A 26,716-nucleotide genomic window follows, 5' to 3' on the forward strand; every position below is an offset into this window, starting at 1 on the left:
AACATCGGTATATAGGTACAGAGGGATGCGCGGAGGGGGGGGCGGGATGTGGAAGGGAAACGAGGTGGGAAACAGGACGGGAGGGACGGACGGACAGACAGGGGAACGGGGGGATAAGGGAACCGGGAGGACACGGGAACGAGCCCGGGGCGGGGAACGGGACTGGAGGGATACTGGGAGACGGTACTGAAGAGCGGAACGGGACCGGGGGGGCACACGGGCCGGGGGGAACACACGGTATCGGGCCGGGAGGGGACTGCCCCAGGTGGGACACACGGTACCGGGAGGCGAACAGCCCCGATACACACACGGTACCGGGAGGGGCACGGGCCCAGGACGTACAAGGTAGCGGGGGCGGTGAGCGGCCCCAGACATACCCGGTACCGAAGCGGGGACAGGCGGGGGCGGCCTTCCCCGGCCGCGGGGCGGACCCGGCGCGGCCGCGCATGCGCGGTAGGCGGCGCGGCCCGGGGCGGCTGGCATGCCGGCCCAGCTGCGGGCAGCGGGCGGCGGCGGCGTGGTGAGAGCGCGGGGTCGGTGGCGGGGCGGGGAGGGGGCGCCGCATCCTCGCCGCGGGGTCCAGGCTGCTTCGAGGCCGGCCCCTGCCTCGGCACCGCCGTCCGCGGCTGGCCCGCGCCTCCCGAGGCTTCCCCCGCCCGGGGGTCCCGGCCGCGGCCTTGCGGCTCCGCGGCCTCGGGCCGCCCCCGGCAGCAGGCGTCGCGGTTCAGGTGGTTTCGTTTAGAGCGGGCGCCCTCCGGGCCCCAGGCGGCGTGTGCCGGGGGGGCGGCGCGGCGGGGCCGCCTGGCGCCGGGGCAGTTTGCTCTGCAGGGCTCGGGTGGGCCGCGCCGCTGGGGCTCGTTCGGACGGTTCCTCGGCGGCGGCTGCGCGGAGCCGCCGTAAGTTTTCCCCGTCGCTAAACTGGCATCTTCCCGTACCCGTTAACAAAACCTGTTGCTGTTATACCTCAGGTCTCTCAAATGACCCCAGTGCCAGAAAGGATGCGCTCCCCGTGCCTCCTCAGCGCTGCCGGCTCACGGGCCGGTGTCACTGCACCCGGCGTGTCCCGGGTTTGCACTGGTGCCCTCGCTTTTCCGTGGCAGCCTGCGCTCTCAGGGTGTGAGGGAGTTTGTTCCGAGGGGCCAGCGGTAAAGGCGTGAGCGGGAAGAGAGCACTGACCCTTTCGCTGTGCATGTAGGCACGGTGTCTGTGTGGTGGCAGTTTCCCAGTTGCTCCAGGACGATGTCGGGACAGTGCCCAGTACATGGGAGCGCGTGGTGATGGAGGAGGAGTTCGCTGCAATGGATATTGGTTTGTAAAAGCCTTGGTCAGGAACGTGCGGGCATTGTTCCTGCTGCTGCCTGAATTTTTAGTCCTCATCATATCCATTTTCCCACTGACCAAAAGCACAGCTGAGGTGCAGAGGCTGAAGGCTGTGGCTCTACCTGCCTCTTCCATGCCACCACCATCATCTTCCTCCTGGCACGCTGTTATTTCTGGACCCCCGCCTTGTACTCCTGCACTGCACTTGCAGCCTTCCCCACTTGCAGTTTCTTATCAAAACAAACTACCTCTGAGTGCGCTGAGTTGCATTAGAGAGGAAAATAGCAAAACCTTCCCATTTTAGCGTTTGCTGGCCAGCTGTAATTTTGATCTCCAGTACCCTCCTTCCTCTCGGCCTCTTGGTTTTGTACTTGTCTGCTGTTGCTGTAATTTAATACTAATAACATTTTGGTTGGGGTTGTTATTTTTCTGGCAGGTAGGAGTTTGGTTTGGTTTGTTTTTTTTCAAGTGCAGTATGTATTAATAGTGGCAACACGCTGGTGCTAATTACCAGCTCTGGAGCTTGTTTTGAAGCACTGCAGCGCGTAACCTCAAAAAGCAATCAACCAGACTAGTTACAGCAACAAAACCATGCACGCTCCCAAAAAACTTAACAGAATTGTTGTACAGAGTGTGGTTCCTGGTGGTTTTTGTGGGCTGCCAGTCAGCCACAAGCCTCTGGAAACTTGTTGTACAGTATAAGTTCTCTGCTATTATTACAAACCTTTCTTCTCAAAGGCTAAATGAAATTGCACTGGAAATACTTAGAATATTAAGTGGTATCTTAGAGCAGTGGGTCGGTAATTAGCTTTTATGGTTATGGCAGCCTTTGTGAGTCCTTCTGGCAAAGCTGAAAAACTCCTGAAAATCATGCCCTGTCCTGCCTCAGATTTTGTTATTGTAATGCAGTTTGTTAGCGTGGGCTTGGTTTTTTTTTGGTTTTTTTTTTTTTTTGGCTCCAAAGGAAAAATACGCCCTGCAGTGTTAGGTGGGGTTAGCCAACAAGCATGCCACTCACTAAGGTAGCAAAATTAGCAACATGATATAAGTGGTTTGCCTCTGTGAAAGTATGCCCGTCCTGAGCCTCATACCTTTGGCTCCTTATCGTGCAGCTCCTTGTGCTGCTGGCTGGGCCTCCTGAGGCTTTCCAGCATGTCTCAGCTTTTCTCAGGACTAAAAGAGCGTGTGGGACAGGTTGGGAGGGTTGTGTGTATGCACACATGCACGCTTTTTCTTGTAAAAGTTGGGCAAAAGTAGTATTTTAGGTAGGATTATCACAAATAACTTGTCAGGGGAAATCCTATGAAAAAGAAGTCCGGGAATTATTTTTTTTTGTTTTAACCACCAGTACAGACACGTGCTATCTTTACAGTATTAGTGTGTGGAGTAACATCTGTCAACAGTGTGGATGGATGGCTCAAAAAAGTAGTTGACTTGCTACTCACTGGGTGGAACTTGTGCTCCAGCAGCGTGAAAGCTTCTTAAACTTTTTCCCAGTGGAGAGTGTAAGTAGAAACTTGGATTTATTTGTCTGTAGCATTGCCAGTTATGATTAATTAAATGTGTGATTTGAAGAAGCTGGGATTCATTGAGCTGTGCTGATAGCAGGGTCTTAGCCTTTATAAATCGGGCACAGGTGATATGGTCCTGGTTTTCCTGTTGTAATGTCCTTCATACACTATGTGCGATGCTGGCATTGTGGAGCTGTATCTCGCAGCATCAGTCATGCCGACTGAGCTGTTGTCAACAGTAGCTAAACTGTGGCCACGGAAAGGGGGGTCACGGGGCCCCTGGTGTGGGGGCTCGCTGCCAGAAGGGGCCTCTTGTAGAGAGCTGCCTCTCCCGATAGCCAGTTGACTGAAGTTAGTTACAGCTTGTTAAGTGCAGTGACTGCTCCTGCAGTAAGCCAAGGCTGAAAAGATTAGATAAGTCTGCTGAAGAAAATTTCTGTAAATTTTTTTTCAAAGTGGTTGAACCAGAGAATAGGTTGTTGACTGTGACTTAGGGCCTAGATGAGGTGTCTCCCCAAACCTCAGCAGCCAGTGTGGTGGGGGAAAGAGAGGTGACGGCAACCTTTCAGGCCCTTATTCTGACACCTTATTGTCAATGAGAAATGACACCCACAAATGGCATGTGCGGCCAGACTTAAAATAGCCCCTTGCTGATGGCCTGAGCACACACAGCCTCCTTATATGTCCCGCTGCACATGCCCTTGCTGCTTGGGGAACGGGTGCCCCTTCCCACCACAGGTGCGGCACATCCGACAGCGGGGATAGCATTTCCTCTTGGGCCTGCTAACATCCTCCTGAGTATACACAGGATTGAATATTAGCTTGTGAATTTAGGGGAAAAGGAGTTTGAACACGATGTTGAAGCTGATGTTGATATTGCCGTCGAGCAAGCGTGACTGTGTTTTTGTGTCAGTCTGTCAGTAAAAAGGAAGGGAAGAAGTGATACTCTGGTGAGCCCTTGGCAAGCCTTGCAGAAACAGTTTGATGTCTGCTGTGGTCACCTTTTCACATGAGCTTTCTTTACTTCTTGCACGTAGGATTGCCAGATGCTTCTAAACCAGCTGAAAGAGATCACAGGAATTCAAGACTCTGCTTTTCTTCACGCAGCTCTAAAGGTTTGTGCCTGTTGTCACTGTTCTGTGGAAAGGAGGCCTCTGAATTTGTGCCAAAAGTCAGGCAAGTTCAGGCTCTCGCAAAATGTAATGTGCAGGTCGGTTGTTCGCTGGCATGTCTGTGGGCTGATAATGAGCTAGTCCTCGCTAAAACAGTTGGTGCTTGGCCTGTGAAAGTGGTACGGTCTGTGCTGTGCAGAATAGTGTGGTTCTTGAGAGGTGAAGGGTAAATCCTCCGCTGCTTTCCTGTCCGTCGTTTGTGCTTTATACCTGTGCGGCAGGCAGGTACGTGAGTCCAGCATTTGTTGGTGTCAGTAGGGGCATGCAGGTTTGGGGTTCCCATGTATGCATCCACATCTGGAAGAAAAAACCCATGCTAGGTTGAGAATGGTTTGTTTTTCCAACAGCAGACCTTAAAAACTGTGCTGCAGCAGTGCATGCTATGCTAAAACACTGTTGCGTTTCCTGGACATTCTGCTCCTACGGAGCTGTTATCCATGCGTTACCATAAACACAATCCAAATGGGTCACAGTGGTTTTTTCCCTGTGTAAACTGCTTCAGGAGTTCTGGACAGCTGCAGTAATGTCAGTAGCTTTGCAGCGGGTGGTTGTCTCATCTGCCACCAGAACAGTCATCTTTGCTTCAAAGTGAAGGGACACAGGAATGTCAGGGACTTGGAGAAGCAATGTTTGCCTGGAGAGATTCTCCTCGTAGTGTGTGTTTTGGTATTTATAAATTGTAGTCTTAAACTGATAGTGACTGCATCTGTCTGGAGTTGTCAGATGCTGTCCATCCCGTTGAGATGCAGCAGCAGGGCATGGGTTGTGCTGATAATATGCAAAGAGGTTGGTTTAAAAAAATTCTTAAATGTTTCATTAAGAAGTATCATCCAGAAAATGTTAGAATACATTTAGAGTTTAGCCTGCAGCAACAGTCTGAAATAAGCCTGAGCCTGGTAAGAGACACATGTCTGGAAATCCACAGAGAGTTTGATTCCCTTGAGTCTCTCCTGGTGTCAAAGTACCCTGTCATGCTTCAGGCCTACTGTGACTTCTTGAATCTCTTATGAGAGAAATGAAATTAGTTAATGGAGTCTGTATCGTCCTAGTAATAAAGCCAGAGTGCTTTCCGCCAGAGAAATTCTAGCCTTCAGTATTTTCATTTTTTCTTACTGCTTGTCACCAACAGATAGCTCTCTCCTGCGGCCAGGGAAAGCAGAGTTGGTGGTGGTGTGCCTGTCTCTACCATGGATGCATTAAATGTCATGCAAATGTACATGAAGTAACTCTGGCATGATGGATGATATTCCTCCCCCCCCCCCCCCATCATTCTACTAGGCTGCTAATGGAGACCTAATGGAAGCAGTCACCTTCCTGACAGAGGAGCACACTCAGGAGCCAGCCCAAGACATGCCTGCTGCCGAGCCGGCCGCTTGGGAAGGGAGCGCTGTGGGCAAACAGCTCCCACAAAGTAAGTTGTTCATCTCTGGTGGCCCTTACAGTTTCACATGTTCCAGCCTGTGCCAAAATTGCTTCTCCTGAGGTCCTCCCTGCTTCTGCCAGTGAATCCCTCCAGTTCCCATCCCGGTGCTGATCTTGGCAATACTTAGTCGCTTGCCACAGGATGGTTCAGGCAGGTAAACCTTCCTGGTGAAGGAGAGCTGGGTGGAGAAGGAAAGTGTTTTAATAATGTCTGTAGATGACACATCATCATTACAAAGTTATGGCTGTTGTCAACAGCTGATCTTGGCTAACACAGAAAACCCAGAAAGCTCCCAAAGCAGCGCAAGCAAATAGAGAACTGAATCCCTGTCAGGGCATACATTTCCTTCTACAGTGTCTGGCAGAGCAAGCAAATGCAGTGTTCAGTATCACATTTTTATGAAAACGTAAAATGTTATTTGAGCTAGCAATTGGACTACATGAAAAATGTTTTTTAAAATGTTACAGGTATTGGCAAAAGCTGGCTGTCAGTCGGTACATTTAGATATAAAAATTGTAACTGTAGTCTGAGGTAGCTGAGAATAGTTTCTTTAAACCTTTTTGCTAATGACGCATCTATTAACTGTAGCTTTCCCAAGGGATGTTTCCACTGGACAGGTTCACTATGCCAGAAATCTGCACTGGGAGCTTTGATGCAATGCCCGGAACAGTGCAGCTGCCCTTTGTTCTGCCATGGAAGGCTTCCACCTCCTCCAGAACTACTCATTTTCCTTTCTCCTTTTTTCCTCCATAGCCAGTACCCAAAATGACTCACAGCTGAGTACCCCAACGTGAGTGAAGGCGGGCGATTCTGTGTGATTGTGGTGATTTTACTGAAATCCTTTATTTCTTGAAATGGTGTCAGTTGTCAACACTGATGTCAAGGCAGAGCAAATATAAGCAGCAGCAGCTGATGTTCCTCTTTTATTGTTGCGAGAGGTTTGAAATGTTCCCTCAAGCTCTGAATTTGGCTGTAAGAAAATCTGGCCAGAACACAGCTGCGTGGTCTGTCCTGTTCTCATCCAGCCCACTCAGTGGCTTTTTTGGTTCCCTAGCATGATCCAAGCTGTAAGGATTTGTATTTAAACCTTGAGCTAGAAAATTACTCTCGTGTTGATTGAAAAATCATGTTTATGAAGTATAACATTTTCCAGAGTTTTCTTTTAAAGAGAATGTTTGACTGCTCGTGGCAGAAAACTCATCAGAATGCTGCCTCTGCTTCTAGATGTTACTACTGCACTTACCCCTAACAACAAAGATGACCTCCACGCAGGCGATGCCTTCAGACCCCTGGAGTTGCCAAAAGCTCAGGCTGAAGAAAGAGATGCTGCTGAAAGGTCAGTGGGTCTGTAAAATGGTTTTGGTTTTCCTGGGTACCATAAGTTGATTCTTAAGCCAGTAACTGCAGAACAAATGTAAATCACCTCCCAGATGTATACCTTCTGCTTTTGGAAGGTGCTTGTATTTGGAAGGTTATTGCCTTGTGGGCATTTGACCTTTACTTCTGGGGCAGCACTGCAACATGATGGTTGAAATAGAAGAAATGGGTTTACTTGTGGCTTATTGAGTCCCCACTGCTGTTGCTGACATGCCATGCCAAAGGGTGCTGTGCTGGTAAAGAAGCACCTTGAAATCTTGCTTGTCAGTTAACTCACTACACAGCTGTCTCCTCCTTACTGTGGGTTGGATTTGCCTCCAGTAATGGCTAGGGGCACCAGTTTTGCATGCAGGTAGTTCATGAAGAAAAGCACACATACATTACCTTCCTCCGTTGTTCCAAACTGTCTTGCAGTCACGTTTTCCATCCATCCCATTTGAGAGTTGAAACTTCCTTGGAGTCAGATAAGATGCCTGTTGTGCCAGGTACCACCCAGCAGTGCCTGGTCTACTGTCCCACTTGTGGCTGAAGGGGAGTACGATTCCCATAGCTTTCAAGAATCTTTGTGAGGTGGTGTTTTACAGCGTAGTGTGTGTCTTTTGTGACAGACCACAGGAAGCACATTGTGCTGAAACAAAAAATCGCTCCAAGAGGAAACGCTGTGAAGTCTGGGGAGAGAACCCCAAGCAAAATGACTGGAGAAGAATGGGAGACTGGCCTGTTGGAATGAAGAATATTGGAAATACATGTTGGTTTAGTGCTGTCATACAGGTAATCTGGTAGAAAAGTTCTTTTTTCTGGAGTTGCCACAGTCTTGGATGTTTAACAGAATTAGAGATGCAGCAGCCCTGTGAAGTAGTCATCATATGCAGATGCGTGAATGTGACCATGCTCAAATGAGACTTCTGTTTTTATTTGGTATGATTGTGATTTGTTCTGGGCATGCACAGAAAGAGCTGAAGAGCAGCTAAATAGACGGTGTAAAAATAGAGACAGATGTATACAATCTGTGTGTACGTATGCAGGGTTTTTTTCAGTGCAGCAATGTCCAAATGCATACCGAATGACAGAAGCTTGACTGGCAAAGTGAACTGATAATTTAATTTTACTGCAGTTATTGTTAGTTCTGTAATACATGGTATATCATATTCCAGTTAATGGAATACACTGGCATAGATGCTTGGATGAATAAGCAATTAGGCAGCATATATTATTAGTGATAACCTAAACAAGAAGAGACAGCAATAAGTGGAACTGAGCAGATTTGTCTCTTCTAACCATTTCACATCAGCAGATAGATGTTAACCACATGTCTTTGGCTTTGAGAGGAAGTAAGAAAGGTGCAGATGGGCTCCTTTCTCACTGTCACTCGTTTTTCTAAGCTTACCTATGTAGAATAGAATACTTTTTCCAAAAATAGTTATATATACATACACACAGAGACATATATATATCTGTTTCTTAGAAATGGCAGGATGAGATTTTTTTTCTTTGGAGGGTATGCATGTGCTGGTCCAGCACATAGACTGATCACTTTGTAAATGTTTATTTAGCAATGTGAGGCCATCAAAGTTAGAAGTTAACAAAAAAAAGCTGTGGAGTAGAAGAGTGACAATGGGGCGTCAGATTGCAGCGAGTCAGATGAGTCCTCACAGGCGCTGACTGGTCTTTACCTCTCCTTTCTTCTCAGTCTCTGTTTCAGTTGTCAGAATTTCGGAGGCTGGTCCTTGGATACTCCCTCCCACAAAATGTGCTTGAAAGTTGCCGTAGTCACACTGTAAGTTTTCATCAAGTAATGCTGTAAAGTTTCCCTCTTTTGTGGTGTACTCTTCTGCCCCTTTTCTAAGCAAATTTAATTTGCGGCCATCAGAGACTCATGTTAACGGCTTTCAATTTATCAGGCTATGATAAAGACAAATCTGGGAAATACTTTTCAAACACAGAATTGCTGTACAAAACAATCAGATGCTTCTCTTAAAGCTCTCCTGTAGAGCTTCTAACTGTGGTGCAAGAAGAAATTTTTCCCATAAAGCTTCTTTGGTAGCTCCAGGCTGTTTGTCCATTCCCATGCATCACAGAACTGGTATTTGAGCCAGCCTGAAGGTCCCCCTAGCCCCAGTACCTTCTGAGGGCAGTCAGCAGAAGGCGCTTAGAAAACATTTAGAGGAAAAGGCATATGCAGAATAAGCCTGCACTTGTTATACCAATCTAGCTTGTGGCTCCACTGTTAAAGAGACTTTGCTTTACTTGCTTTTATGTGTGCTCCTGATACTCTAAAAAAAACTCGGATGCGGACAGAATAAATTCATAAATTTGCCAGTTTTTGCCTTCTGTTGCAGCAACTATTACTTCTGGCACTGTATTTGCTAAAGTTTTTGTTTCAGTTAATTGTGTTTTCTCCCATGCATCCACTGGGAGACCAGATTGCTTCCAAGAAGTGACACTGCATGTCTCTCTGCTTTTGTCCTTTCTAATGTCACCTCTTCCCTTGGTTGTTACCATACCTCCTAAGGTATGTGCTTGTGGTGTTCTGTAGCACCTTGTTTTAAGACACTGCTTTTTTGAGTTGCAGGAAGGGTTTGGCTTTTCTTTTTGCAATGCAGGGAAAAAGAAATATTGCATTCATGCAAGAACTTCAGTGTCTGTTTGCTTTAATGCTGGGGACACGTCGTAAGTTTGTAGACCCTTCTGCAGCACTGGAACTCTTGAGGGATGCGTTTAGATCCACTGAAGAACAGCAGGTAAAACCCCATTAAAAAGCCTTTTGCTTTCTTCAAAGCAGCACTTGCAGCCACAGCAATCCTATTTCGCTTTCTCCTGCTGTTACTTTCAGAGGCCTCTTCCCATGTTTGTCAAGTGACAAGCAGCTGTCCCTGTGTCATTTAGGCAAAATGTACGTGCTTGCTAATTAAACAGCTAGCGTAACAGTGCTCTACCCAGTGCCATCTGGGTAGTTGAGTAGTGATCACAATAATTTCCTCTGATCTAGTTTTCAGATGAACAGAGCGTTCATTATTGGTCTAAATCAGCACAGCACTTCAGTTTCACACTTCTTGCAGCTGGGTAGGTACGGCAATACCAGTTGCATTGTATTCCAGTAAGTTTGTGAAACCAGTAGACCAAGAAAACGTTTTCTGGTTGGTATTATGTTTGACTTTCTACCTTTGTCTCTCTTCTAGCAAGATGTGAGTGAATTTACACATAAACTACTGGACTGGCTGGAGGATGCATTCCAGCTTGCTGTGAATGTCAGGTGAGTTTTTTGTGATCTCGGGAGTTTGACACTGAGGAGAAACAGACATCGAGTGCAACGCCTTAATAAACAAGAGGGCTTTATGTGAAAATTTTGGGTAACTGCAAGAGAGTTCTTTGTTTACTGAGGATGATGTACACCAAACAAACGTTTAGGTTATGACTTGGGGCTTTCTTGCAGCCTACAGCTGCAAATGAATGTGTGCTTCTTCTTTCTGAGACAGGAGTCCGGGCAACAAATCTGAAAACCCAATGGTACAGCTTTTCTATGGGACTTTCTTGACTGAGGGTGTCCATGAGGGTGAGTTAAGGGCTTGGTGGAATCATGTTTTAACTCCTTTGAGTGTTTTGATTTCTAGCAGGGATAACGCAGGATTTTGTTGCGCATCCCAGATAAAATTGCCTAGTTCTTTAAACTTGCAAATAGTCTTCTCAATAAAATTGTCTGTAAAATTTATAAAGTCTGTCTTCTGGAAACATTAAATACTTGCAAGCGGTTAAGTGTTAAAAGCACTTGTTGCTAAGGAGGCTTACCCTGACAGACATGTGTGCAGCTTACATGCAGTTTGGTTCTTACAAGGAGCACCTCTGGCTGGTGCTGACGGCAGACTCTGGAGGTAACCAGAGTTTTTTGTTCTCTTAAGCTAGTTCATGGTCTTTGTATTGTTTCCATCATCCAGGCAATACTTTTTCCAAGATTGAAACCTTTGGTCAGTATCCCCTTCAGGTAAATGGTTATCGAAACTTGAATGAGTGCTTGGAAGGAGCCATGGTGGAGGGAGAGATGGATGAGGCAACAGCAGCTCAGTCAGTGAAGTACGGACAGGAGGTTAGTGTTAATGGCTTTTTGTTGAGCTTTTGGTCGCCTGCTGCACTGAAACGCAACACACATAGCGCCAGCGTGTCTCAGTACTTTTGGATAACTTTAAATGGCAATTGTAAATGTTCCCTAAGAATTGAACACAAAATATTTTCTGGATACCTGGAATCTCGTGTAAATGTATGTTAGCGTTACACAGTGAGTTGCTAAGTCTTTGCTTATTTGTAAAGATATGTTGTCCTATATAACCAGTTCAAGGAGTTTGTTTTAAATTAAAAAGGTAAACATCTGCTGCTGATGCAAGTGTGATAAAGTCTCTCTCTTTCTGTTGAAGCCTACCTGTACCTGAGTAGGGGGAGAACCACTGCCTCCATAGTTTCGGAGGGTAAAAGTACAGTGCTTAACTCTATGGTATGCCATTTGGAATTTGTATCTTTCTCCCTATTACAGTGTGTGTTGTTCTTTTTCTTCTTGTTTTCACTCTTCTGACTGCACAATTTTTTTCTTTTTATCTTTTTCTTTCTTTTTAAATATCACGAATCACAAACCAGTCGTAAAATACTTAGTTGCAGCAAAGTAGGAAGTGAAAGTGTTCATGAACAACCATTCAGCACCCTACGTGTCTAAGTGCAGCTGAGAAGTTAGCTTCAAGAAAGACAGTGAAGTAACATTAGGAAACTTGCAGAGGTGTCTGACATAGAGGGGGCAGGGAGAGGTATTTCTGAAAAGTGTTACCGTGGTTTAAACTAGCAGAGGAGAAATGATGCCACGCATGGGTAAGCTGTCAGACTCCGGACTCCAGTGTTTGTTTCTGGGTTTCCTAGCTCCTGCTCGAAGGTTCAGGTGCATTTACAGCAGATGTGGGTGAAGGTGATATAGGCTGGTGCCAGAGACAAAGGGGCATAGGGAACTAATCGTGCAGGTTCTTTTCAGTCCAAGCTTTTTAGTTCCTCCAAATCCTTTTCTGAAAAAAAGGGAAATGGGACTGACTGTGAAGATGTTTTAATCGCTCTTTGTACAGATAGAAGGAAGACGCTCTGGCTTTATTTCTAAGAACTCTGACTGGAAAAACTGCATCTTAATCTCGCATCCTAGGATGTTGTGGGTAGAGGACTGCATGATAGGGGACATAGAAAATGAGGTGCATTTTGTCTTTTGAGAACATAGGTGAGCATACTGAAGCTCAAAGAAAGCATCGGTGGGATTAACAAGAACTTGCATTTCTCCTAGGTGATAGGTGCGTAAATCATTCCTTCTCTGTGGTTATGTTCTCTTCTTCTGAAGATTGGGCTGCTTCTCAAAAAGCCCTGCTACCTGGCCACTTCCTTCCAAAACTGTTAAAAAAATACTTTTTAAAAAAAAAAGCAAGCCTTCATTGGAAATATTTTAGATCTAAAAATGTGCTGTTGCACTTTGTGGGGCAGGTTTATTGTGGCAGGACATCTGATATGGATCCTGCAGAGGAAAATGAGTTTAGTGTGCTCATCCCGAGTCCAGCAGGGAGGGGGTGCCGTGCTAAGGCAGGTGAAGGAGACATCTGACAGTGGGTGCTGGAAGTATTTGTGACCCCTGGGAAGAGAGAGGAGAAGTGTCAGTTCAGCCAAGAGTTTTTCTTTCAGCATGGCTCTTTGAAACGGTGTATGAAATGTACAGAAAGCGAGTGTCTTCTCTCAGTCTCCTAAATAAAATCGTTTATAAATAGAGTGAGAGAGGATAAGGCGTCAGGTACTGCCTAAGGACTTCTGTTTTGTTGTTCATCATTGCATGTGACCTACATTGGTAAAGAACTCTCTCGGAGGCTCTTAGCTGACATGTAGAGTTTGTGTAGTGTCTGCTGGTTTTGTAGAATTCAGTGCCCGACCTGTTAATAATCCATCAACCTGGATACATCAGGCAATGAGAAGTTACTTTCTGAAAGCTATTATGAGGCTTTTTCATGGTAAAAATGTAAAATGGAAGCGGAAATTTTAATTTCGTAAAATTTGGCTTTCTGACTAGTCACTCCATAAACCAAACATGTGCTAATTCAGTACCTAAAGACAGACATGTAGGATTGGTCTAAAATCATTTAGGAACAGTCTAAAATGTGCTGTTTAGCAGTCGTCTTAAAACAAGTCCCTCTGGGGGCATTTCTGCTTTTGTTACAGCGCTGGTTTACAAAACTCCCACCAGTACTGACCTTTGAACTCTCCCGATTTGAGTTCAATCAGTCACTAGGACAACCAGAGAAAATTCACACCAAGCTAGAATTTCCCCAGACTATTTATATGGACAGGTGAGTTGTTCTGTTGTACGGTATGTTCCAAGCTATTGCTTTATTGTAATTAAAGAGATTTAAAAGGTTGTATGGGCGAGCAAGGAAGGATTCTAAAATATTTATGGAAGACTGTGGATGTTAAAGAAATCTCACGTGGCGGGGAGATTTCACTGTTTTTTCTGTATTTTCTGTATTTCACTGTTTAGGTACCTCCACTGCAGTAAAGAGCTTATTCAGATGAAGAGAGAAGAAATCAAGAGATTGAAGGAACAAATGGTGATTCTGCAGCAGAAACTGGAAAGGTAAGTAGTCAGCCAGCTTTCTTTTTGTGCCCTGTGGAAGTGTGCAAATGTTTCCTTTTGCATGAGCTTTCCAACAGAAGAGAAACAGAAGAGTAGGGGAAGGAGAAACAAAACCAAGTTTGTTCTGAGAAGTGTGGAGTGAGAAAGTGTGTTCTTAAAAACAAACTCGTGGCTTCGATGGTTTCTGAATATTACTGATGCCATTACAAGAATAAATTCTTTACATAGTACAGTTGTCGCCGTCAGCTGTGTTGGCACATTTCAGTGAGGAAGCCCAGCAATACATTGCGGAGAATCTATGTTATTTTTTATGTCAGAGGTCCCTCCAGCTTAGAGCTTGGCATTATTTATTGGGGAAGGAAGGAGACTGATAGGAAAGATCTGGTTTGTGGACAACCAGAAGATTTCATGTCCCAGGTGCTTTGTGTAAAAGTCCTTTTAATCAGCATTCAACTTGCTTACAGTTTGTATTTGTAAAATGACAGTTCCGCAATCAAGCAGCTGGCAAAGAGGTGTGCTGCATCACAGCAGCCCTGGTGTGGTGTCTGTGCTTGGTGAGGTTCTGCTGGGCTTTGGGAAAGCGGTTTATATTTAGGCCCATGTGCAGCATCCTGCACGGTCTGGCTGGGACAGAGTTAATTGTCTCCACAGCAGCAGGTTTGGTGCTGCATTTTGTTTCTGTGGTTGATAGCATGCCAGTGATGTGGCTGAGCTGTGTCCTTTTCTATCGCCTGGGGTTTTCCCCTCCTTCCTTCACTGCTGTAACTGTCTGTATCCTGACCAAGGAGCTTTCTTCCCCTTTGCTTTTCTGTTGTCCCCTCAGGTTTAACCAGTCACATTCTTTCATTCCTGCAATGTCTTGCATTTTTTCTGTAGGTATATGAAATACGGCTCTGGCCCAGCCCGCTTTCCACTGCCTGACATGCTCCAGTATGTTCTCGAATTCGTCACTACAAAGCCAGCTGCAGGTGTTTCTTCGGCTCAGGGCTCTCAGACAGCACTCCTGCAGGCCCAAGCTGAGCCTCACATTTTGGACGTGCCTTCACAGCCAAATGGGTTAGTAAACACTAATAAAAATAACTCACAGGACAATGCTTTGCCTTTCAGCTAAATGCTCCTGGTTTGCATTGTAAAAGCAGATTGTTTATCTGGGCGCTTGTGAGCATGATGCTGTAATGTGTGAATGCCTGTGCAAGTAGTCGGCCACTGCTTTGCTCTCAGTTTGGTTCTGCTTGTGTAAATATACCACAGCACCTAGTCTGTCCTTTTTCCTTTTCCAAAAGCATAACCTTGTCTAAGCAGCAATTCTGAGTTAAATTATGTGCTCTTTTTGGTTAGCCTACTAATTTTTTTGCTTCATCAACCAGTAAATTACTGCAATGTTGAATTATTACAAAACTGGCCAGCATGGTTGGTTTGTGCTCTAAATTAAGCTGAGTAAACACATGACTGACTTAGTAGTAAGGGAAGAAATTTTTAGAATTGCTCATCATTGTGGATCTGTGCTTACAGAGTTCTGTAAGAATTTTGGCTTTTATTTCTCCTAGGTTTTAATTTGATCTGTTAAGGTAGAAATGTATTTCAATGTACTTGTTCTCTTTACATTTTGTGCTGTCCTGGAAGGGAAATCCTGCTCTGGCTCTGGAGTATTGACTTATTTCATATTCTTTTCTGAAAAGAGAAAAAACAAGAGAAAGGTTGAAAAACCTGTCCACTACTCTTGGATTTTGCTTCACAGCATACTAGAAAAGAAGAATACTAGGACCGAAGATGGAGCTTGCTTTTCAGCGAATTCTTCACCACAGCAAAAATTGAGTAGGCCACTCCAAGCTTCTGGTTCACCAGCGGAAAGGTCAGAACATCCAGCTCCTCACATGGTTTCTGAGGAAGAGCTGAAGCTTGTTAGGACGTGTCTGCAGCGATGGAGAAATGAGATCCAACAGGACGTGCAAGGTTGGCCCCAAACACATTTGTTGTGATTTTTCTGTTGAATGCCAGCTCGATTTCCCCTCTGTTGCTTCAATGGGATGCATCCTGAACTACAAATACTCTTATATGTGTTTCAGCTCTAGTGTTAAGCTTATTTGAGTTACTGCCTGGCTTCGAACTTTTTGAAGTGAAAGGGGCCAGAATAGCTTGATGAGTAGTCATTTAATTTTCATGTACTTCTCTCATTCGCAATGTTCTTGGCAGATCTGAAGGAGTCTATCGCCAGAATCAACCTGTCCATTGACCAAATGTACTGTGACCCTCTCCTCCAACAGGTAGGAAGTGCAGCTTCATTACGTCAATATTAAACTGATACTGCTGATGCTGGCTTTTGTGGGTAGCTGTCTGTTTACATTGTCCATTTGATTGTATTTCAAAAATCCCAGCGATGAAGCAGAGAAGGGATCTTTATGAAAATCGTGTGGCTTTTTCCCTTAAAAGGCAGCTCTTGCTTAATAAGAAGTTCACCATATGAAACAAGAGTCTTGTGCCAGGCTACAGCTGTGAACATACTTGCAGTCTTTCTGCAGAAGTCAGACAAAATTGTTGACTAAAAGTACATCTGAAAACTATATCCCCGTGAACTTGCAGGTTCCCTACCATCTGCATGCAGTCTTGGTACACGAAGGACAAGCAAATTCTGGTCACTACTGGGCCTTCATATATGACCAGTCTCGAAAAAGCTGGCTCAAATACAATGACATCTCAGTGACAGAATCATCGTGGGAAGAATTGGAGAGAGATTCATTTGGAGGCTTGAAAAATGCCAGCGCCTACTGCCTGATGTACATAAATGATAAGGTGTCCCACTTTGCAGCAGGTACTGGAGCCAAAACTGCTGGTTAATTAGACATTTGTGTATTATTGTCCTGTCTCTCTAGCCTGCATGATCGTTACATTCCTCAGCTTCTTTGGCACAGTTGTCTTTTGACAACACAAAAAATTTCACCCCAGATAAAAGTGAAATAATTTGCTCCATGCTGGTTTCACTTCTAAATCCCTGATAGGGTTGAAGACAGAAGAATGAACTGTACCAGTGAGATTAGGTACAGTACTGTATCTATTATTGATGTGTATGAATACTCAAGCTCCCCATTTGCCGCTTTCAACATGCACCTAGTGCTGGTGTTCTTCACTTTGACTTTTTATGTAGTTTATATGACAGTGTTTCTTTTACAAGGGCATGTGAAAGGCCTCCTACTTTATTCCTCCTGGTTTTATCACACTTTCTTACTTGTTGGAGTGATACCATTATATTGAACCTAAATGGGCTCCCTTCTTTTTTTATGCAGCCTTTCCTAGTGCCTGAGTTATTGATAACAATGGCTTAGACTTGCAAGTATGTTTGCAGTGCCAATGTGTAAACAGTTATGTGGAGAAATTACTGTGCATGTGGCACTATACATGGCAAACAGCTGTAGAAGAACCTAATAATTTAATGCGTTATTCATTTTGATGTAATAAATAGAGACGAACAATGGAGAACTGTCATTCTGCTCACAGCTAAATATGGCTGATGAGGATCTGGAGGTTGTTCTTTGTCTGTCTTCCTATGACAGTTCCATTTCTGAAATGAGCCCATGGTTGTTTGGTTTTTTTTCCTCCTTTTTAATGCAGTTTTTGTTGTGATGCTTCACTTTTACAACGGGTGCATAAGAAATATCTGGTATAGAGAATTGCCATTTGCTTCTGATAAATTTTAAGACTTGTCTAAAGCTGATGGTCCCTGGGTTTTGTGCTATTTTAAAACTGAATACTGAAGTAGATCTGAAAAGAGCTGAGAAATGTCAGCATGACACTTCATGCTACGGAGTCCACGCAGTTCCCTACCTTTATGTGCTGCGTAGTGTTCTAGGTATGGTGTCTCCAGCTGAATCGTGAATTTTGTGGCTAGCAACAATTTAAATACTGTTCTCTGTACAATTGTAGCCCTTTAGTAAGGATGTATTTCTGACCTACTGTATCAGCAGGCACTGTTTCTGGAATTTCTCCGTGGTAAATGCTGTCCAGTGGTAGAACAAAACTGGGTTTTGTCTCAGATACCTCTGTAGATTTGTCTTATTTTTGTACTTTTGCTAATGAATCATCTTAAACTACAAAGCTAGCAGAAAGTTGGGGGGGTTTCCCCACATATCACTCAGGCAGCTTGATTGTGGTTTTCCATAATATTGCGCATTTGTTTAGTCTCTAATGGTGGCGTCCCACTGCTATGTGTGTAGTTATATGCCAGTCCTGCATTCCTTCCAGGTGAGGATGATGGCCCAGAGGTTGGACAGTTTCAGAGGGAGGTGGAAGCCTTGCCCCCAGAGCTGAGACACTACATCCAGGAGGACAACTGGCAACTCGAGCAGGAGGCAGAGGAGTGGGAAGAGGAGCAATCTTGCAAGATTCCTCAGATGGAGCCTTCACCTGCTTCTGAATCGCAGGACCTCTCTTCCGAATCAGGGCCAGGTAATACCATAGCTGAATTTGCAAACTGTGTTGAAACCAGTAACAGCCAACCAGTCAGAAATACGAGGGTGTTGGAGCCTTGCTTAAATATCTCCAGGAAAAACTCTTGAAGTAGGAAAGGCAGCTGGTGGAGGCTCTGTCCTGGCAATACAAAAGGCTATTCTGCTATTTTTGCATGTGCATCCTTCCAGGCTTGTCACCAGAAATGCTGTTATCCATTCATTTAATGATAATGGACTAATCTCATTTCACTTCCAGACCATTTTTTTTTTCTTTTTCCCAAATAAATAGTGAAAAATGTTCAAGTCCTATTCCCTGAAGTGGGAAAGTGTTACTTAGCAAGCCCTGATGGAGTGTGCCACACCCACTGAAAAGGCGTATGCACAAGCTTATGGTGAAACACCTTCCCCTCTGGGATGAATGCAGCAGCTGTTTAATCCTGCACAGATGAGCTACAAAGCATTTTAGAGCAAGCAAGGAGAAGAAATCTTGCAGTTCCCGCTCACTAGTGTACCACACCTCTGTCCTGACAGATCAGACTTCAGTCTGTGAGCAGAGCATGCGCTCTCTGTCCTCTGAACACGCCATGATTGCCAAGGAGCAGACTGCCAAGGCCATCGCAAACACCGCCGACGCCTATGAAAAGAACGGTGTCGAGGCAGCTCTCTGCGAGGTAGGAGCTGAGCCCTGGCCCAGGAAACAACCCCTTCCTGGCCTTGTATTGTTATTCTTGACAGACCTGTGCTTTTTCCATTTCTGTGTAATTCTGTAGCTGTGCCACGTTTAACTGTCCCCCTTTCCTTTCCTGTAGTTCACTTTGGTTTTCCCTACTCTCATTCTTCTTTTTTCTTCTTGGCCACAGCCCAAGGAGGTAGAGCCAAAGAAGGCCCAACTGGGAGAAACAGCAGTTCAGGCAGAACAACCGCAGGATGCTAAGGAAATGGTGTCTGCTACCCAAACTAGCTCACAGGTCTCTGAAGTGGAAATTCCCAGTGTGGGGAAGATTCCTGTTAGATCTGATGCAGACGGATATAATGAGGAGGTACAGACCCCAGCACAGGGGTTAATTACCACCAGTCGATAACCTATAACTCTGTAGTTAGCTGGCTTTGAGCTTTCCTAAGGTTGGGTGTGATAGCAGTCCATCAGGGGAACAATGCTCTTTCCACAGTGGGAAAGTGTACTTTGTAAAGGAAGAAGGCTGGACCAAATCATTCAGTAATTTCATTTCTAAATGCCATCAGAAAAGCAGCTCTGTAAAAGCACTCACTTGTTAGATCTGCACATTGCTCTGTTAACTCTTCTTTTGGGCACAACTGTATCAAAATTGATCCTAGCTGTGTTCATTTACAAGCTTCTTTACTGTCCTCAGTTATAGTTTCATCCCCTCTCCCAAAGACTATTTAACCACTAATAGCATCACTTACCGTGCCCTAGCTACTGATTTTTTTTGGAATCTGACTATTTAACTGTACTCATACATACTCAAGTGGTGTTTTGGAAGTTCAAATCTTTTTCACAAGCGCAGTTGGATTTTACACAAATACTGAGACCATTAGTCCTTGAGTATGTTTAATGCACACTTGTACCAAGCTGGCACAGTGAACTGCTCAGCTGTAGGCACTGCGCTCTTATTTATGTTGCTTAAGAAGGTGGAATGGGACATGGAGGGGATGTGGCTGGCATGCTTTACATTCTCACTCGCTGAACTTCCAAATTCAGGGCTCGGAGTGACCAGCCTTTAGATCTTTTAAGTGCTTAAAACAAACCCTGCATGTGAAGTGCATGTGATAGATGGAATTGAGTAGTACAAAAGTAAATCGCAGCTCTGGCTTATTCCACCTGTATTTATATTATTTCCTTTAAACCATATCTTCTGAAAGTTGGTTGTTTTTTTTTTCCATTCTTCACCATCCCTTCTTTTCTTCCCCTGTCTGTGACTGTTTTCCTTGTTCTTGTTTGTTTTCCTGCTTTTGTGGTAGGTGGTGCTGAGTCCAGCCATGCAAGGTGTCATCCTGGCTATTGCAAAAGCCCGCCAGACCTTTGATCGAGATGGGTCTGAAGCGGGGCTTGTTAAGGTATCTTATTTGTTTGCTAAATCCAACAGTACGGATATCTCTTTTCACAGAATGAAGAATCGGGGCTATATTGACACATCAGGAATGCAAAGGGAACGATTTGTGCAGGTTTTTTTCTAGTTCTAGGCCTTTCAATCCTGCATTTGGGTTTCTGCTTTCTTAGTATGACAACATGTCTGCGGGCTTTAAACAATTTTTAGAGCTTGTAAGAAAGAACTCCTTCCTCCCAGGAAAAACAGCAACCTTTTGGGGTTTTCTTTTTTCACTTTTCAGTATTTTTTTCCTGCTTATTCTTTTAGTATAGGCAGTTCTCTTGGTCTGTAGAACAGAAAGCAGGCTTTCACTGCGTGCCTTTCAGAATCTGTTGTCTGGGTCTTGGTGTGATCATCAGGAAATAAACCGGCACTCATGATTTTTTTTTTTTTATTTTTATCCTGAACATGCACGCTTACTGCGACCTCTCTTGTAAAATGTGTCCTCAAGAAATATACGCATTGACCAGAGGGATCTGAAGGAACAAGCACTGCTGAATATTGAAGCTGGTGTTAGATTTTACAGGCAGGTAGATTTAACTAAAAATGCCACATGGGAGAAATCACCCATGCTATTAATCTATGGCAATATAAATCACAAGGTACTCTTGCACCTTACTACAGATACAAGTGTATTAACCATCAATTTTTATAACCTCAGCACTAGCAAGAGGATTACCAGGACTGTCCAAGACAGCTCCATGCCTCCTCTCTCTGAAAGGCACATAGACGCCTTGGTGCTTTTGCAAAGTACACACTTCATGCATGGGGTTCGCCTCACTGTGGAGACCTTTTGTTTGTGGTTCTGGGTGTTTGTGGGCTTCTGTTCAGCACTAGAACATAACCAAGCTGCGGAGGCTAGGTGTCACCCACAGGAACCCCACCATTACAGGACAAGTTTAAGCTTCCTATCAGCTGCTGTGGCATTCCCACAGGCAGAAGAGTGAGCAAGTTAGTACATGCCTTTCGTTGGCAGGCGTTCCATGAGGAGTACTCCCGGCTCTACCTGCTTGCCAAAGAGACCCCAACCCCTCAGAACGACGCCCGGTTGCAGCATGTGCTCATTTACTTCCTGCAAAACAATGCTCCCCAGCAGGTGGTAGAACGTACCCTGCTTGAGCAGTTTGCGGACAAAAACCTCAGCTATGACGAAAGGTTTGTGCCGTGGATTCCAAGATGAGACTTTTCTCATCTGGAAGCAGCTGGGGCCCCGTTGTTCTGATTTTTCTTATCTCTGCTTACATGGAGCAGGTCAATTAGCATTATGAAGGTGGCACGAGCAAAGCTGAGAGAAATTGGACCTGATGATGTCGATATGGAGGAGTACAAGGTAAGGGACCAGAGCACTGCCTTTGATCCTTCACACTGTCACAACTGGTGCTGTCCAAAGCAGCACTTGGGAGACAGGGAGTGCAATGCCAGCGTGTGTGGCAGTCACCAGCATGTCTGTCAGCAGCTTACGTGCTGTCTGAAGCGTGTGCCCACAGAAGGATATGGACAGGGAGAAAGAATACACTGGAAATCTCCAGAGTGTTGAGTGTATGTGCATTTTCCATGTTGCTTATAGGAGAGTCGAAACCCTTTGAAGGGTAAAATCTGAGACATTTTTGAGTTGCGAAGGAATGCAAAATGTGCATGTGCATGTTACGGGCAAAGCTGATGCTCTGCTTTCTTGCTGCTCCTCAACAGAGATGGCATGAAGACTACAGCCTTTTTCGCAAGGTGTCAGTTTACCTGCTGACAGGGTTGGAGCTGTACCAGAATAGAAAGTAAGTTACTTTTGATTGTGTGTTTGGACAGGACAAGCCTAAAAGTAAAGGACGCTTTGACAGAACTTCTGACCCATGATGGCCAGATTGCATTCAGTCGTGTATTTGAGGCCATCGGGCTTTCTATTTGGTGTGCTAGTAGCCCTTTCTTGAATCCACAGTCAACCTTGATTAACAGTTTAAATCTTATGCCAAGGTACTGGCTGTCCAACAGTTTTCTTAGAGTTTCCCCTAACTTTTCCCTCTGTGAAGCAGAGCCTTATATTCTCATTTCCGGAGGTGGGTTTGCAGGAATGATTGCCATCACTTGGGGTTATTTTCCCCCTTTGGACTCCGGTATTAAACTGTCTTGAATTGGACATTATACTTTGTGTAAACACATGCTTTGGAGTACTCCAGACTGAGGAACCATAAAAGGGCCTTGTTTTCCTTCTTACTGTTATAGAACTTCTGTTTTACGTAAATAGTGCAGTGTGGAGAAGGACAGTGCTGTTTTATGAGAGACTTGTAATTTGAAAATTGATCTTTCCAATCTGGATAATAAAGCAACTTTCAGAAATTATTCCTGGTTGGAAACAGAATTGAATTCTGAGGTGGTTAGCAGTGATGAGCCACCAAATTCAGGGGGGCAAATTGACAAAAGGCTGGGCGAGAGTGTGTTAGAGCTTCCCTGAACTGACCTAATCCCTGTCAACTGTTCTGTTTTCTCACCAGGGAGGGTAGAAGCTAGAAATAAGTAAAAGAACTGAAAACATTACCTTCTGCACTTCTTGGAGCGTTCTCTCAAAGTGCAAAGTTCCCAGAGTGATACAGAAAATGTCAACGCTGGCGTTCACGCTCAGGCCACGTTGTACACAAACTTGGCTTTAAAGGGCTTTTCCCAAGATGCTAGTTTGGCTGGGCAAAAAGAAACATTAATTACTTGACATCGGGCATCTGTTCACGCTTGCTTTGGCAAGGAAATAGTTTTTTCTGTCAGGCCTGGTGCTAGCTACCATTCGGGCAGAGTGGAAAATATTTCCAGAGCTGATGAGGCTGACAGTGCTGCACTTGTGACCCTGGGGGGTAACAGCCTGTGGGCTGGAGAGCTGACACTCTTCTCTTAGGTACCAGGAGTCACTCACCTACCTGGTCTATGCCTACCAAAGCAACACGAAGCTGCTGAGGAAAGGAGCCAGCAGAGGAGTGAGCGAATCACTGATTGGCTTGTACAGAAGGAAGTGTCTCCTGGTTTGTATTGAGGAGCTCTACGCTCGTTCTCAGACAGGCGGGGAGGGGCAGCCTGGGCAACATCAGCTCCTGGGGTGCAGTTGGCTTACCAGCTGCTCAGTGTGCCCATGGAATCAGACCTGATGGTATCCCCTTTTAGGAGCATGCTTAATCAAGGTGCTGCATTTTCAGGGAAGGTTCAGACACTGCTGAACATGCTTTTGGGATTTAATTCCGTGCTTGTGTTGTGAACTTAGCGGTTGCATCATTTTCTGTCCATTTGCTTCCTTCCCCCCAATATTTATTTTTAATGTTCATGGCTTTCTGAGCAAAAGACAACATCCTTTTCCACAGGGGGCAAAAAAACAGCATAAAAATGAAGCATGTTTTCAGTTCATGCTCCATGGTTGCCAAGACCAAGTGTAACTGTGCCCATTGCTGTGGCTTCTGTCCCTTGCCGAGTACCAGCAGCAGTATGGAAATCTAGGAAGTAGTAATTCAATGAAAGAATGTGCCACATGGCTCTTGGGGCATCTGGGTAAAGGCAGATCCAATCTTGGCATCTTAAAACCAGAATTATAAATAAGCTTTACGTACTCTGTACACATATATATATATACAGTAAATCACATAGATACATTTAAATACATATATTCATCAGCTTGCTTTCCGTGGTGTGATTCCTATGATTAAAGATAGTGGCTATTCCACCAGAACCCTGGGTGCCTGGTGCTGTTGGCTCTTGTGTCCCTGCATGGCCATCGATCAGTGCAGGGCCCCAAGCTGTACACCTTTCCTGCTAGCACGCTGATCGTCAGTGGTTTGTGACTCCTTTTTACAAGTGTGCCCCCTGATTCTCCCTCCTCCCCTAGAAGCTGAACGAGGTGGCAGCATCGCTCTTCGTAAGTTGTGAAGAAGTTCATGTGGCCGAGGGCATTAGCATCCTGAATGAGCTGATCATCCCCTGCATGCACCTCATGAATAACTTTGAGATCTCCAAAGAGGACCTGGATGCTATCGAGGTCATGAGAAGCCGCTGGTGCTCCTATTTGGGACGAGAAGACATGGATGGTAAGGACCAGCTGCTGGCCTGACCTTTTTTGTGCTGTTTGTGGGCAGGGCAGTTGTCTAGATCTGAGCTGGAAAGGAATCAAAGGACCATTTAAAACACTTCTTAAATTCCTGGTGTTTGCAATGCAGCACACTGGGGTACTGCTGATTGTGAGAGCATAAATGTATTTGAGTTATCCATCAAGTTATGTTACAGAAGCATTTAATCTTCTTTTGCACTCAAGCTGCAGAATAAGGATTCCTCTTCCTTGAAGTGTGAAAAACTGATTTCAAAGGGGAACAACTTAGCGTTTACCTAGATGTGCTTTGCTTTTTCTGTTGTCTTACTGAACGGAGGGTTCCCCGTAGATGTCAGGTGAGCGCTGGCAGGCTTAGCTGCACAGGCACACGCCTCTTCAGGAGGGAGGAGCAGGTTTTACCAGTGGCCAGAAACAGCCAGAGTTGTGGAGGACAGGATGGGGGAGCGAATTCAGGGGATCTTTGTGTTCTGAAGAGAGGTTTGTTGTTCTAGAGCTGAATTTTGGTTCCAGATGGCTGTTCTTATTCTATATTTCCTTCTGCAGCCTGGAGTCGGGCTCCCATGACTCCCCTTGGGTCATCTCTCTTAAGAGAAATTGGTTTACACACACACACACACACTGTGCTTTATCTGTGTGAAGGTCTGGGCAGTCATTGTAGTTTTTTGTCATTAGCAGAGGGTAAACTTGCTGAAGGAAAATGATGCAAAAACACAAGACGTTTATTCTCAAATACTGCTGTAAAAATAAAATCTGATAAATTCATGCTAATTCGCAAGTTCCCCATTCTCAGGCATGCCATAAAGGCATTTAGTTGCACAGAAGATTTTAAAGAAACAGGTGCAGGCTGCTTGCACCTCCTGGCTCGTGTGAGCTAGCTCAAGCATCACCCCTTTCTGCCTGCTTCTCCCCATCCAAAGGTGCCTGTCCTTTACTGAACGGTCCAGTGGCATCACTGTGGCCCCTCCTGTGGGGGACGGTCCTTCACCAGGACCAGGCAATGCCTGCTCTGTACAGGCAGACCTGCCAAGGCCTGAGGTGTTCCAGGCTGCCAGGCCTGCTCCCTTTCCTTCAGGTGCAAAGCCCGTGTTGGAGTGTCGCCTTGAAATGCACGGTTGCTTCTGACTTGTCAGCCAGTATAGCGCTGTTACTGGGAAAACATGCTGCTCTGGTGGGATGTGGCACGGTCCACAGGGCAGCCAGGTGGCAGCGGAGCTTCCCTCTGTGCGGAGCTCCAGTGAGGCGGGCAGGACTTGAGGACTGAGACCCAGGCCAGCAGCTGGTGTGATGCCTCCTTCTGCGTCAGCAGACACTGCTCATCCCCGCCCGCAGCACTGGGAGATGATTTTCTAAAAGGCGTCACAGCTTTTTAGCTCGTGGCTCTGGAGCCCTCTGCCATCTGGTCTTTTACTGTTGCGGTGCTATTGACAGCTTCCTCCTCTCCCCCCTTGACAGCAAAACTGCAGATGAAGCTGGGCGAATTGCTTCCCCGGCTCCTCGACGGCTCCACCGAGGTCATTGTGCTGAAAGAGCCCCCGAAGATCCGGCCCAACTCCCCCTACGACCTCTGCAGCCGGTTTGCAGCCGTGATGGAGTCCATTCACGGGGCCTCGACTGTGACTGTGAAGTAGGCTGTGGGCTCCCTGCCGTGCCATGGCACACACGCTGTGGACCGGCTGCCTGCCTGCTGGGCAGCGTGTGAAAGGGAGAGGGAAGAGCAGGGGTGATTCAGAGCTGTGTTCTTTGTAAATATGGACAAATAAAAAACATTGCACTTTTGAGAGAAAACATTAAGGAGTAGGGCAAAGGACCCGAATCACTGCTGGGCATGATGCGCCAGGCTGCTGGCAGCACCACCTGCAGCGGGTCCCCGGGCCCCCTCGGGAGGTTTTGGCTGCTTTCTAGGCACAGATCCCTGAGCCTGTGACAGCAGCAGAGCAGGAGACCAGCTCTGGTGGGCTGGGCTACAAGCTGTCTGCTCTGTCAGCTGTGTTTATAGCTTCCTGGCTGATTAGCGACCAGAGATGATTCGTTCAGGTCTTGCCAAGCTCCTGCTAGTGTGAGTCCGAGTTGTGCGATGAGGAAGCAGGGAGCAAGGGTGGGTTGCATTCTCTATCGTGCGGGCAGTCATGCGTGCAGCTGCATATTTTGCTCAGGTCAAGCAGGCGTTCACCCTTTGTATTTTAACTGGTGAAAGAAAACACACAGGAGTCTTCTCCTAAGAAAGGCACAGGCAAATAGCAGTGGCAGTGACAAGGGACAGGATGGGGCTGTAGAGATTGTCTCCTGTGCTACAACGATAGCTTACTCGTTAAGGGTGATGGCACCACCCCGAAGGATCACACTCTCAGATCGGCAGGCAAACTTCCTTCTCACCTGTGGTGGATTTTCAGAGCTGGATTAGTATCGGTGACAACTGCAAGGGCTAGAATACGCTCCCTTTTTTTGTTGGGAGGGGGGGTCGTGGTGTGGCGTTAATTGATTTTCTGCAAAAAGCCATGCCCCATTTGCATTTCTTTTTGTGGGCAGCCTGTACTCAGGTTGGAGCTGTGGCAGTTGTATTAAACCAAATGTTCTGAGTAAGTGGAGTGGGAGGATCCAGTTTGTTAGGACTATGCAGATTTTTCTAGAACTGCAATAAAAGCATTTGTTCTACATTAGAATGA

The 26,716-nt window shown here is 45.7% G+C and overlaps 1 protein-coding gene across 11 annotated transcripts; it reads left to right on the forward strand.

The window, feature by feature from the left end:
• Positions 1-469: 469 nt before the first annotated feature.
• Positions 470-26,716, forward strand: USP28 (ubiquitin specific peptidase 28). 11 transcript variants are annotated; one of them, XM_037410024.1, is made up of 27 exons: positions 470-520; positions 2,693-2,825; positions 3,869-3,946; positions 5,282-5,414; positions 6,651-6,762; positions 7,412-7,574; positions 8,494-8,580; positions 9,407-9,544; positions 9,983-10,056; positions 10,280-10,356; positions 10,736-10,884; positions 13,023-13,150; positions 13,339-13,434; positions 14,311-14,490; positions 15,173-15,387; positions 15,628-15,698; positions 16,015-16,243; positions 17,671-17,874; positions 18,408-18,547; positions 18,737-18,916; positions 19,857-19,952; positions 20,961-21,139; positions 21,236-21,314; positions 21,674-21,753; positions 22,860-22,983; positions 23,835-24,033; positions 25,506-25,681. In XM_037410024.1, exons 3-27 carry the CDS (start codon positions 3,878-3,880, stop codon positions 25,679-25,681), a joined length of 3,378 nt encoding a protein of 1,125 aa, XP_037265921.1. In that variant the 5' UTR covers positions 470-520; positions 2,693-2,825; positions 3,869-3,877. The 11 variants fall into 11 exon arrangements, with proteins under 11 accessions (XP_037265921.1, XP_037265916.1, XP_037265914.1 ...); XM_037410019.1 differs by having other exon boundaries at positions 471-520; positions 969-2,825; XM_037410023.1 differs by having other exon boundaries at positions 501-520; positions 2,669-2,825.

The sequence above is a fragment of the Falco rusticolus genome, chromosome 16, assembly GCF_015220075.1.
Source record: "Falco rusticolus isolate bFalRus1 chromosome 16, bFalRus1.pri, whole genome shotgun sequence".
Taxonomy (NCBI): domain Eukaryota; kingdom Metazoa; phylum Chordata; class Aves; order Falconiformes; family Falconidae; genus Falco; species Falco rusticolus.